Source organism: Solanum pennellii, chromosome 7 (assembly GCF_001406875.1).
Source record: "Solanum pennellii chromosome 7, SPENNV200".
NCBI classification, from domain to species: domain Eukaryota; kingdom Viridiplantae; phylum Streptophyta; class Magnoliopsida; order Solanales; family Solanaceae; genus Solanum; species Solanum pennellii.
The window spans coordinates 3,569,863-3,585,100 of record NC_028643.1 but is presented as its reverse complement, the minus strand read 5'-3'; the positions used below and the strand labels follow the sequence as shown (position 1 = coordinate 3,585,100).

General features: G+C 27.2%; 1 protein-coding gene across 1 annotated transcript; it reads left to right on the top strand.

Moving 5' to 3' along the window:
• Positions 1-6,007: 6,007 nt before the first annotated feature.
• On the top strand, positions 6,008-7,183 carry LOC107024130. The gene has a single exon (XM_015225029.2). The coding sequence runs from the start codon at positions 6,078-6,080 to the stop codon at positions 6,285-6,287; it is 210 nt and encodes a 69-aa protein (XP_015080515.1). The 5' UTR covers positions 6,008-6,077; the 3' UTR covers positions 6,288-7,183.
• The last annotated feature ends 8,055 nt before the right edge of the window (positions 7,184-15,238 follow it).

Sequence of the window (15,238 nt, the reverse complement as noted above, 5' to 3'; positions counted from 1 at the left end):
TGTTTATCAGTAATTTTTATTTAGACACTTGAATTATAATATATTTTGATTGAGGATTTGAATGTATGATAATGTACTTCTATAGACATATTCGACTCAAAATTTTAGAAACACTCATTGGTAATAGCTTTCCTGTTGTGCATTAGTAATGTGACAGATTTAATAATTGGGTGTGGTTTAATTAGTAATGGGTGGATAGTAGATTGATAAATAAATTATATTAATAAGTTTAATTATAACAAATAGTTGAGCGCCATGTATTAAAAGAATATTTAAATAGTTTAAATTTATAATCGTTAAATAAGTGGTTAATTTTGAACACAAAGGTGGATGAGAAGGGCATTTTGGAGCCAATAGATGGATGAGAAAGGTATTTTGAAGCCAGTAGGTGAACGAAGGGTAATTTTATACCATTTCTGATACTTTAAAGATATTTTAGACAATTTCCGTTGTTAAATTTTGACAACTCAAACAGAGAGAGATGACCTACCAATTAATGAAAACTGACATTAAACTTAACTCAACTCGCATAATGATTCATAAATTCATACTTGTCCATTATGAAACTTAACAAAAAGAAGCATACTATATGAAAAAATTAGCTAAAACTTATGTCTTATTATTTTAACGGACTAAATTTATAAATTTATAAATTTCAGATCATGACACTGCCTCAAAATCTCTAACCACAATTTTGACGACTCAAACAATATAGTACTCTTGCTAGAAAGGTGACCTAAAAATTAATGAAACTTGGACAGGCATTAAGCATAATCAACTCTTATGACCAGGGGCGGATTTAGGTGTACGGTTGGCAGTGTCACGGTACTCAGTGTTTTCGGAAAAATATGATATACATATGTATAATAATTAAATATATACTATTTTTGCCACTCACTGACTATACATCGGAATAGCTCAATTGGTAAATGAGAGGGTCTGCCACCTCAGCAACAACATTTATTTATTTTTTGCTTGCTCCTTTTTTCCTTTTTCTTTTATTTTTCTTCATTCATTCTTATTTATTTATTATTCTTTATTAATTCAAATTGAACCCTTTTCATAATTAATTTGTGTTTTTTTTACTTTCTCTCGCACTATTATTTATCTATTGATTTGAGGGTAAGGTGTTTATTTTCTTTTATCAATTAGTGAGTACTGAATTATGAGCGTCAAATAAATATTATTAAGAATATATTTAAATAATAGTTTTTAGAAAAAAACATAAGTTTCAGAAATATTTTTTTTAATCTAAAGGTTCTTTCGATCTTCACCGACGTTTTTGCTAAGTAAGATTAATAGGCTGAAACTACAATTTTTATTATTTCGAACTATATATCTCCAACAACACATAAAGTCAATGGAAGATGAAGATTATGTTAATATTATTAGATGGTTTATGCAAGCTCAAAGTTTAACGTGACTCTTTTTTTTAAAAAAGTTTCAGCAAATAAGACATTTAATTCCAAAAAGAAAATAAAAATTGAATTGTTTAGTTATATCTGATCACATAATATCTAAAAGAAAATATTACTATAAGCACATTTGATCGATTTGTTTATAAAATAAAATAAAATTAATAACCTGAATTGTAACCCAAAATTAAAATAACCAGTCATTTTATCTTACTTGAATATTGTGACACCCTCGACCTTTAAGTCCTAAATCCACCTCTACTCATGACGATTCATATATTTAAAATCATCAGTAGACTACACAAAAAAGAAGCATACCATCATAGTCGAAGTTAGACAAAACATATGTATAGTAATTTCAATATGCTAAAATTTTAAACTTATAAATTTCAAATCATGACAACGCCTCGGAACCTCTGACCACAAAAAAAATTCTGATGAATTTTGACAGCTCAAACATAATTGTAGCTGGCAAGAGAGGTGACCTATCAATTAATTTTATCGACCAAAAAAACGTACTTATATATTCACGGGAATTTATTTGGAAATTGCAAACACGTATTCCTACAATTAACAGACAAAAAAAAAAGTAATAATAAATAATCGAAACAACATATAGGACATCAAATGCCAAATTTTCTGACAATTTTTACCAATTTCCCAAGAAGAAAAAACAATGTATTTGTTTTGACCATTTTAGTTTTTTTGGTCCCAGAGCTAGAAAAAAGGTGGTGACGTTTTACTATACTATTATCGTTTTATATTAATTGTATTTTTTTATACATTTTTTTAAAAATTATAAATAAAAGAAGGTAATATAACTTAAGATTTTATTTGATAACTATGTATCTATTAATTTGGTGACCTTTGAGAGTGATATTTCAACATTATAAATAGAGATATCACTCACTATTTGGGATATACACTTGAATAAAAGAAAAGTCTTCTCTCTTCCATCTATATTTCTTGTCTTCTTCTCTTTACATTTATATCGTACTGAGCTTAGATTTTATAACATTAACTTCATTTTTAGCTTATTATTTAAAAGTATTCTCTCTGATACTAATGTTAGGACTGAAAATAAGCAGGTGTAATGAGAAAGCTATCAAAGCGAATTTCGAAAGATCACGAGTAAGAAGCAAACGAGAAATACACCGAAAGACACAAAGATTTAACGTGGTTCGGTCAATCGACTTACGTCCATGTGGAGATGAGCAATCCACTATAAATATGAGAGTACAAAATACAGAGAGAAACAACCTCAACCAATTCACTCGGAATACATGTGAGGTTCACACAAGTGATAACGTTTCAAACTTGTGACCCACAAATTATCCCCCTAAACAAAACTCTTAAAGCCCTTAAGACTACATTGTAAATGTTGATTAACTTAGAAGGAACATGTCTCTGTTTATAGATTCCTAAATCTTTTCCTACAAGAAAAATGATTAGTCGATCCAAAACTTTTTCCTAAAAGAAAAAACCTATTTATGGTAAGAAATTCAGGGCAAATAAAAACCAACAAATCTCCCCCTTGGCCTGAATTTTGACAAAATAAATTTGTCCACCTTCTTCACTTAATCTTCAACAACTTGCTTCTCCTCTCCACAATCTTCTTTGCAAAATTTATGTCTCAAAACAGAGAACCTCTCTGAAACAATTTCTTCAACAAAAATCTTCATTACTATACTAAAAAAGGTTGCGGCTAGAATCATACCCGTCAAGATGAACACCTCTTTCAAACCTGGTTCAATCATCGATTATTGAACCATTGAACCTGACTCCATCATTGAATCTGGCTCTGATACCACTTGTTAGGACAAAAATAGCAGGTGTAATGCGGAAGTTAGCAAAACAAAACCTCGAAAGACCACGAGTAAGAAGACAAACGAGAAATACACGGAAAGACACAAAGGTGTAACGTAGTTCGATCAATCAACCTACGTCCACAAAGGAGATGAGCAATCCACTATAAATATGAGAATACAAAATGAGAGAGAAACAACCTCAACCAATTTACTCGGAATACATGGGAGGTTCACACAAGTGATAACGTATCAAATTTATGACCCACAAATTCTCCCCCTAAACAAAACTCTCAAAGCCCTTAAGACTACATTGTGAATGTTGATTAAGTTAGCACAAACATATCTCTACTTATAGAGTGTTAAACATTTTCTTACAAGAAAAAATACTAGTCAATCCAAAACCTTTTTATAAAAGGAAAACCTATTTATGATAAGAAATTCAAGGAATATAAAACTCAACATCTATTTACTTATCATTTATAATATTCTTAACATCTTTTAAGAAAATATTAAAAGAAAAGTTAAGACTGATTTTTTTTCTAATTTATTATCTTTTCATATCTCTTAATCTTTTAAGTATATTTTCTTAGAACATTTATTAGAGTCATAACAATAAAGATTGCAAAAAAATAATAATTTTCTTTTGTTGTAAAAGCTAATGAGTATTTTAAAATAATTATTTTTAATAAAAATAACAATTAAATAGAATCACATAAAAATAATGAACTCGACAGAACAGAACAGTAGTAAAAATCCTTTACAGATCAAAAACTAACTTAATATAGTAATGATATAGCTTTTTTAAGAAATGAAAAACAGGAATTATTGAATTAATTTTTTTTTACCACGATTACAAGGCAGATCTACATAGAGTTGAATGTGTTCATCAAATAAACCTTTTTCATCGAAAAATTATCTTTTATATATATAATTAATTTTTATTTTAGGTATATATATAATACATTTAACATTTTAGCCCATACAGTAAAAAGGGTTCAAATAATTCTAAAGTGCACAAATTTGATTCTCTTTGGACACTTTTGCTAGGTTTAGCTTCAAGCCATGATGGTGTGGGACACTAAGCCAATCAAATATGTTATGCCAAACAGAGTAGTTCAATTCATTAAGATCTTGCTATATACTATTTGAAAAGAGTTCAAACAGATCGAATTTATTTGTTTGTAAGTGGAAAAATTATTTCGACGAATACGGTTTAATAAATAATTATTAATTTTGGATATTTTTTAAAGCACTACATAGCAATATTATGTATACATGCAATATAAATGTATTATAAGTATTTTAAAATATATTTTGTTTGTTTAGATAGAAAGTAACAGAATGTATTATAAATATATTAAAATATGTGATAAATTTATCATGCATCAATAAAACTTGTATTATATGTGTTCTACAAATTGTTCTATATATATTAAAATTGTATTATAAATACACAAGAAATGTTCAACTAGAAAAAAATTTATTGTTACTATAACTAGTAAATATTTTCTAACTATAATATATTTATGAAAATTCTCTTGATTCTAAAATCAATTTTATTATTTTATTTAAAAATTTGATAATTATTTTTATCTTTTTAACTCTGCACTCGCATATAAGTTCTTGCTCATATTTGATAGACTCGCTCATTTGTCAGCTTTTTATGAAACCCATTTACTAGAAATCTTGTCTAGATCTCCGTCATTGATGAACACCGTTAACATTTAATAAAATTAAATTATATGAGTCATTAAAATGGATAAAGTAGAAAAAAATGGAAGATTTAAAAAATTCTCGATACCACATCTACATAAATTAAATATGAATTATAATTTGACATTTGCTGCATCTACACCGTTAAATATTAGAGGTATAGAAGTGAACATGGTATAAAATTAAATAAGTAAATATTTGTGTCTCTTAAACACATTGGCGAAGATAGAATTTTTTAAAAGGGTATCAAAACATAAAAAAATAAAATCGTGTAGAAACTAAGAAATGTCAATATATATATATATATATGTATATATATATATATATAATATTTTTATTTTAGTTATACTATGTATTTTCTTGATGAAAGGGTATCGGTCGACACCTGTTGAAGTATTCTACATGACAATTTTCCTCTTACGTAACATAGACATAATATTATTATGTCATATAAAATATGTGTGTCTACTTATGCACATCAAAAATTTAATACCGTAAATATCAGCTGAAATTAATTTAAAGACATGTTTATATATTATATCTTTATTAAATTACTTTACTAGAACTCTTGTCTTTGTCGTTGATGAACACTGTTAGCATTTAATAAAATTACATCACATAAGTTAAAAAGATTAAAGTTGAACAATATAAAATGGATATTTTTACCATCAGTAAAAATTCTTGATATCACCATATAAGTTAACAGCAAAAATTCTTGATATCACCATATAAGTTGAATATGACATTTAACTTGACATCTGCTGACATCTACACCTTCCAACTTTTACAAGCGAAAACTTAAATTTGCATAATGTTAGACAAGTAAATACATACCTCCTCTGAAATATTCTATGTGAAAATTTATACCATACGTAACATAAATATAATATTATTATTCCATATACGATATACGTATCAATTTATACACATTAAAAATTAAATGACATAATTATCAGCTAAAATCAATTTAAAAGACATATTTATGTATTATACCTTACCGTCCGTAAAAATCCTTTACTCACTTGATACCACATCTATATAAGTGCACATGCCAATCACATCAATATATTTATTAAGAGAAATATAAACAAATACTCCCTTCCCCCAACTAAACATAGTGAGATACAAAGAGTAAAAAAAAATGTGTTTGATAATATATATTTGTGATTCAGAAGAGAAAGAGCTTGGAAGACAAGCTGCATCAGGAGCTTGTCCTTCTTGTGGTGGCAAAGTTCAAGCTGTTGATGTTGAGAGTCGTTCAAAATTCTGTTTTCTTCCTCTTTGCTTCATTATTAAGAGGAAATATCAATGTACTCTTTGTTCTAGGCGTTTAGTCTTGTATTCTTCTTGAACACAAATTGAAGGTGTGTCTAGTTATCCTCGATGATGTTCGAGCTAGTACAGAGTCGTATAATTAATCACAACTTATTTGGGATTGAGGCGTGTCTGTTATTGTTGATGATGTTCGAGCAAGTACAAAGTCGTATAATCAATCTCAACTTATTTGGGATTGAGGTGTGTCTGTTATTGTTGATGATATTCGACCTAGCTTTTGTGTACTTGGACTCTTTTGTCCGGTACAATTGTTCTCTCCTAATTTCCTCTTCCTTCTATTAATTACATTTTTTCTAAAAAAAAAAAAAAAGTAATGGTAATGTTCGAGCTAGTACAGAGTCGTATAATCAATCTCAACTTATTTGAGATTGAGGCGTGTCTGTTATTGGTGATGTTCGAACTAGCTTTTCTGTACTTGAACGACTCATTTGTCTCGTACAATTGTTCTCTCCTTATCTCATTTTCCTCCCATTAATTCCATTTTTTCTTTTATGATGCCGATGATTGGCCGGGAAGGGCTAGTGAGAATTCATAGAGCGGACATCAATTTGTATTGGAATTGAGATAAAGTTATTTTGATGATGTTTGGACTAGTTTGCAAGTACAAGGTATCTATTTGCATTCCACCAATGTCAATATTTGGAAAATTTGTTACATTCGTGCTAAGATTTAAACTTGATCTCTTATGGTTTCAATGGATCTCACTGATTGCTAGGTGACACTATTAATAATTTCATTTTATTGTATCTTTCTCTTTGAGATTATTATGATTTTGTAAATATAGAGGGATTTTTTTGAGAGGGTTCTTTGTAAAACTTCAATTTGTAAGTTCAAGATGTTTGGCCAATGCAATATTCTTGATTTTTTCTTATTGATGACATTGTAATTTCTAAAAATCCCCTTATTTATTGTACTCCAATGTACCCACTAATCCACATTGTTCAATCATTAAAAAAAAAATGTTCTAAACTATCAGTAGTATCTATTTCCTTTTTTATATTATCTTATATTTAGCTCATATACACCAATAACTAGAAAAACATTTTACTTTCTCATTACAATTTAATTTGTTATATTAGATTTTACTTATTTATTTTTCAAGTTACTAATTAATTGGACTTACTACAAGCATATCTACAACTTTACGTTGAATGGTTGAGATTCATTTGTCTTTAAATATTCAAAAATGAATTTCGTTATACATAAATTTGAATTTAATCGGACTTCAATATAAATTTCAAATCTCAGAGAGGTACACCCAATCATCATTGCGTTATATGGTACTTCGTATGTATGTGAATTCACATATGCATATTTGACTAATTTTTTTAAAAATATAACACTACTATATATCATCTCGAAACAAAAATATGAGTTCAAGACTTCACGTAAACCTGAAGAACCCTGAATATGTTGTTATATAAAAATGAACCTCGTAATATGTAAATCTAAATTTAATCGAATTTCACTATTGATATCAAAATTTGGTTAGGCATTGTTGGCTCAAATTGAAGCCAAGACAAATCATGTGTTCCTATCCATATTATCTAAGTGTATATCTATCATGTATGTATGTCTTGTTAACTAAAAGAAAAAGATCAAGATATGGTCCCTTCCTTATCCTTTTCAGTCTTTGCTGTCATCACACCATTAATAAAATGCAACCCCACTTATAAAAAGCACCTTAAAATGCCCCTTCAAATTCAAAAAGACAACATTTTGAAAAGCTACTTATCTAATTAATCTACTAATAAAATCTTTTATTTCAAAGTTGGTGCATTTTATTATAGTAAAAAAATATATAAAAGGTAGAACACATTAACTTCCTTTTACAATTGTCAGTATTTTTTCTACTAAATTCTTTCAAAAACAATTTTTAATTATTTTTTCATGATGAAAGTAATGTTTATATATACTTTATTTTTCTAGATTTATCTATGAGATTATACATTAGGTATACTTTAATAATTGTTGTTATTCTCGTTGTTATGTTTTTGTTCTGTATTTAAAGTAACGTGATAAAGTGTTATCATTAGATGTTGTTGAATAAAATTTTTAATTTTTTTCATGTATATTCGCGAGGACATATTATGTAAATAAGTTAATTTCACTTAGAGTATGATATTTGCTTTAACTATGTGCATTAGATCCAATAATAATGTAAATGCAGATCGATTTAAATTGATGTTGATTTATATAATAATAAAAAGTGATATATATTACATGATTAAATTATATATGTAATGAATGTTTGAGAAGTTACAAAAAAAACTTTTTCACATTTTTAAGTTGAAACTATTTAGCAAACTCGTTTTTATCATATATTCAGATATTTAATCAAAATAAAATTTAAGTAAAATATCTAAATAAAATTTACGAAGAGATTCTAAGTAATTGTAAAAGTATTTTGGGAGTAGGGTGACATTATAAAAGTGCTATCTTGTGTTGGTTTATATGTGGTCTCCCAGTTACATCCACATTAGTAGATACATAGTCACTATCATTTTTATAGTTAGAAAAGAAATACTGAGGTTTTTAAAAATAATTAATTTATAATTATTTCATATGGATACTACTACTCATGACATCCTACATATAGTATGCATATTTCTATGGGCAATTTTCATGTATAGCAAATAAAAAATTCATATTTGTATGTTATAGCAAAGTTTGCATAATTGCGCTCCATAGCAAACATAGAAACTGTGTAATTCGTTATACATATACAGTTGAAGCAAATTGTATAAAATGAAGTGTATAAAACAAGAAAGAGAAAGACACTTGGGCAGAGAACTGTATAAAAACGAAGTGTATAAAACGAATTGTATTATTATAAGTGTATAGAATGATTACATAAAATTTGAATTTGTATAAAATGAGAAAGATAGAAAGACAAAAAAGACTTGACAAGGAATATACAATTGAATCGAATTGTATAGAACGAGAAAGAGAGAAATTAGATACAATTTGAAAATTGTATAAAACGAGAAAGAGAGAAAGGCAAAAGAAAATGGGCAGGGGAGTATTTTTATCGTATAATTATAAGTGTATAGGACGAAAATATATGTACTTGCATGTGTATATACAATTGTCTCACACTTTATACAAACAAAAACGCAATTTATACATTTCGCTTCTGTTTGTATAAGTGAGAAAGGCGAGGGTGGCGAGCGAGATTTGGGAGAGTGGCGAGCGAGATCTGGAAGAGGGGAGAGAGGGGAACAAAAATATATGTATTTATATAATTTTCTCTGCTTTATACAATTAGAAACAATTTTTATACACTTGTGTTTGTATAAAAAGTGAGGAAGCGGGCGAGAGATTGGAGGAGAGTGGCGAGCGAGATATTTGAGAGAGAGACGCCTGGCAATTTTTTGCAAACGTTTGCTATGGAGCACAATTAAATCAAACCCTAGCTACTCCATTTATTTTAGGTTATTAGTTTGCTATTATATACAATTTTCCCTATTTTTATCTAGTTCGAATAGTTTTTTTTTACAAGTTTAAGAGGGTTTAATTTAGGGCAAACAACATAGATTTCATTAGTTTAGGATTTAATTGTATGTCTTTTATAAATTTTTTAAATTATTATTCGTGTTAGATTTTGATCTTTGGATATATTGTAGTAAATAGATATAGTATATTCAAGTGAACTCATATGTGTGTGTCGTATATTGACTCTCTTGTTTGCCTCTCTCTATGTATGTATCTGTAATTCTGAATGTATCTCATATCCAGATACATGTATCTACACTACAACAAAAATAACTTTTAGCGACATTAAATATTGACATTAGTTAAGTGTCATTAGAATCAAATGTCGTTAAAGACTTTAGGGACATATACAATGAGTGACAATTGCTGCTAAAAATACATATTTAGCTAATGATAATTTTTGCTATAGTGCTAGCGTTATTCGTAGGCATGTATCTGGGATATTTCTCACTCGCCTCAATCTTATTTCACTTACCTCTTTCCTTTCTTACTCGTCTCTCTCCCACTCTCTTTTGCAATCTCTCTTTATATATTTGTATTCTTAGAGTATATCTGATGGCAAAAATATATGTATTCAGATATATGTTACTTGAAATGTAACATGAAAATTACTAATTAGTGAGACAATATATAATTATTTAAACTATAGGAAGAATTAATATATATGAGAGAAATATTTATGTAATTATATAGTTTTTTTTCTTTAATTAGTCTAAAATTATGTCGTACTATTGGATCCTCAACCTTTTCGGTAGGGATCTGCTTAATGAAATAGTTAATAATACTTTTTCTGTTCAATTTTATTTATTTATTATTTTTAAAGAAAAAGCACTTTCACTTGTCACTTTTAATTAATAAAATGAAACTTCTTAATCTTAAATTATGTGATTTATTTAATTTGTCTCAACAAAAATATAACTTTAAAATTTTTTAAAGTGATTTCTAATTATATTAATATTTAAAATTTATTTTGAACAATAAATATAAAAGATCTTCTTTTATTTATTTTAAATTTTATATCAAATCAAATCGTATCATATAAAATAGAACGAATGATGTAATATTTACAACTCCTTAAGTAAACATTATAAAACATGAACTAAAATTTTCAAGTAGTTGTGTTTTGTATTTTTGCAATCTTATAAATGTCACTTTCATTTAATTTGCATGAGTAGATTGGTTTTGATCCTGTCTCTAGAGCAATCTTTGATAACTTTTTGTCAAACATTAATAATGATTTTATCACTACGTGGCTATATTATATGAAAAAAAAAAGATAATAATACAAAAAAAGGAAACTTCCCAAAAAGGATTGTATTTAATAATTTCAAATTTCAAATTGAATGAAATTATTTTCGAATATTAAAAAATTGATAGAATATAAAATAAGGATAATGAAATTATTCTAAAAAAATATGACCTATCAAACCTGTTTAAATTTAGGAGATTTTATAACAGTAGAAACTTGCAATAGAAAAAATAAATCACTTAAAATAAAATAATTTCTTAATACAAAAAAATATTACTTTCTTTTAAAGATAATTTTCACATATAGCCACTCAAAAATAGTCTAATAACTTTCCATAGCTATAGTTTAATAATTACAATTTATAGCTATATGTTATAGGGAGGAGAGAGTTGAGCGAGACTGAGAGAGAGGAAAGAGGCAAGAAATGAAATGTGTATATATATATATATATATATTGATTAGAAAGTTATATATTATATATATGTATTTGTATATATAACAAGCGAGACTGAAAGAGAAAGAAGAAAGACGAGCGAAATAGGGAGAAAAACGAGCGAGAAAGGACAGAGAATAGAAGAGAATAGAAAAAAGGTGAATATAATATGACAGATAACTTTTTTACTATGAAATTAAAACTTGCAAGTGCACTAGTTAATTTTTTTTAGCGTCAGAAATTTTCTTTTACTCTAAAAAAGAGAAAGGAAAAATTATATAAAATTCTAACCCTACTAAAAAACATTACGAACTTCATCACTAGTCCATCGTTATTTTATTTGAAGTTAACGAAAAATGTATCTCTAATTCATCGTTTAATACAATTAGCGGTTAATTTTATTATTTAGCTATAGAATTTGTTTATTGCTAAATCTTAATTTTTTCGTAGCCTATAATAAGAACTACAATAAAGCATAGCCAATTAATATCATTATATATATTAAAAGAAAAATTTTAATATAGGGGAAAATATAGGTTCTACATACTTATACAAACACAATAAAGGAAACTTCTTCGAACTAGAAAACTTTGTCTTACTCTCTTGTTTTATTGTTAATATGTTATTCTCATACAGATTGTTAATATATATATTTATTATTTTTTGGCCTCTCATTTTATTTATGTGGTATCAGTTAACTAAATATAGGAATTAAATATTTATTTTTGAACAAAATACAGTAATAGCTGTATAAGGCATCGTTTTTAATTTCTGACATTTTTGGACGTTTAAAGAGTAATTAATATAATTTCCAGTCAAATTAACGGAGTTATCTAAAAACATTTCACGTGTTATGTAATTGAAATAGAGGAAGTATTTAATTGATTATGATTTGGGATTCTTATTATTATTGTTTTAATTTTGAAAGAAGTATAAACCTAATTATACAAATATTTCTATCATATATATTAATTCATTTTATAGTTTAAAGTAATTGTATATTATCTCTGTAATTTTGGATCAAATTTCAAGTCATATGAATGTACCTTTGGTACCAAATACATTATGAAATACAAGTTCGTAGGGAGATATGCGAGCGAGATAAGAGAGAGATGAGAAAGAGATAAGAGAGACGAGCAAGATAGGAGATAGGTGATTTGTTGGGTATTAATTGTCTTGAGTTTTTTTTTCCAATTTAGGTTTTGCCTTTTAAGAAAATGTTAACGATTAACTACTCCTTTTTTTTTAGGAAAAAGTTTAGCACTTTATAAATAGATGTTCATTCCTTATAACTTAATTAGCATTCCTAATGTAGCTATATTGGCTTTGAGAGTTTTGATTTGGGGAGGGGGAGGAGGGGAGGAATTTGTGGAACACAAATGATATGTTATCGCTGTAGACACGTAATTTTTTCATTTGAGAAATATGCAATCAACGGGGCCCTCAAATTATGTAGATCAAGTCCAAAACATCTTAGTTTGAGAAATACGTCACTAATAGCCCTCAAATTATGTAGATCAAGTCTAAATTATTTTAGTTTGAGAAATATGCCACTAATAACCCTCAAATTATGTAGATTAAGTTCGAATCATCCTAAGTCGAAAAATATACTACAAATTGCCCTCGAATTATGGATAAGTATCTAATGAGAGAAGAACCAAGAAATTAACAATTGTACCCGCAATCTTGAAGAATAAAATTATGTTTTTTCATAGTTTTTTTTGTGACTGTAATTTATTCTTTATGTTGAGTTTTATTTGCCTGATTTCTTAGCATAAATAGGTTTTCCTTTTAGGAAAAAGTTTTTTTTTGATTGGCTAATACTTCTTCTGGTAGGAAAAAGTTTAGGACTCTATAAATAGAAGCATGTTCCTTCTAACTTAATCAGCATTCACAATGTATTCTTAAAAGGCTCTGAGAGTTTTGGTTAGGGAGAAAATTTGTGGGTCACAAGCTTGATAAGTTATCATTTGTGTGAACCTCCCATGTATTCCGAGTAAATTGGTTGAGATTGTTTCTCTCTATATTTTGTACTCGCATATTTATAGTGGATTGCTCATCTCCTTTATGGACTTAGGTTGATTGACAGAATCACGTTAAATCTTTTTGTCTTTTGGCATAAATCTCGTTTGTCCTCTTATTCGTAGTCTTTCGAGATTTATTTTGTTAGTTAAGTGTTACACCTGCTTATTTCGATTCTAATACTTTATCACTTGAAAATTTATTACAAACAATTATAATTGACATTTAAGCGGCTTGGTATAAATCACTTGTAGAGAATGGGTAATCGATTATGTCTTTGTTAAGAACTTTGTTACACAATTAGTTAGTAGTAGTTAAAGGGAGTTTAGCCACTAACATTGTTGAGTAATATATATTTTTCTCTACATTGGTAACCAACATGATAGAGCAATGATTTTCATTAAAAAAATTTAAATATAAAATATCAAACAAAGAAATGAAAAGAATTTAAAATATCAAATAAATAAATAATTTTAATTATATATAAATAATATAATTTTCGTCAAATAAAATTCAGATAAACCATTTTGACCCTTACCAATTGTACCCTAATAATAACAAAGAAAATTTTGGTATTACCTTAACTTCACCATCAATAAATGTGTGGGTGGAGGAGACATGATAAGCATGTGTACTGATAGGCCTAAAGAATAGGTGTAGCGATTAGCTAAACGGTAATCGGTAGAATTATGTAGATATTAGTAATATACAAATTAATTGTGAATGAATTTATATAATATTATCTTATTTCTATATATTAGTTATATAAAAAGTGGTTATATATGTATTAATTATTTAATATTCTATAATTCTATTTCTATATAAAATATTATATAAATTCTCTCATGATTTATACATTATTAGTATGCAAGTTTTAAAATTATCAATTACATAGATAAATAACTTATTTTCCTATCTACTTATCAAATATCATATGAGGTGTAAAAAAAAAGCATGCATATATAACTTATCTTTTATCTAGCTATCAAACGACCCCTTAATTATTTATAATTGGTAGAAGTTTGTTGGGTAGGATTTTAATTAAAGGTGAAATAGTCTTAACACTTCAATACAACTCATGTTTAGTGGTGGACCTACCTTAGTCTAAGGGATATCGAGCGATACTCCTTCGTCGAAAAATTACGTTATTTACTGATAAAATTTTAGTTTTATAAATATAAATGCCTAAATTGATACTTCCTGAAACAAGTTGAAGGGCTTAGTCTATTGATTAGGGGCTTGCAAACACTATATGAGGTCTTGTGTTCTCGTTGGCTTGGAGAGAAGTACTTGCCCACTCAAGAATTACACAATTCGAAAATAATCAGGGCAACACATTAAAAAATTGAGAATTGTTTCGATATTTATGGTACTTCCTCCATTTTAATTAGTTTATCTTACTTCTTCTCGTAAGTTGTTTTCATTTTAAAATGATATTTTTTGACAATATTTTGATTCTACTTTTCTATATAGTATATTTAAGATCGCAATATTAAAAAATATCCTGATATATATTTTAAATATTTTTAATTTAAAATTATAAATTCAGATTTCTTCTTACTTTCTTATATTTCAATCAAATTAAAATGAATAAACTAAATAAACTAAAACGAAAAAAATACTAATAATACAATGCTTTTGTCCACATTCAAAAAGATGATTTTGTTGGAGTAGCATGTGGTAGTTGAAGCTTTTCCAGAGCTTTTATGTTGTAAGGGTCCCTCAGCTCAATTCATTACATATTTGTGTTTATATATATATATATATA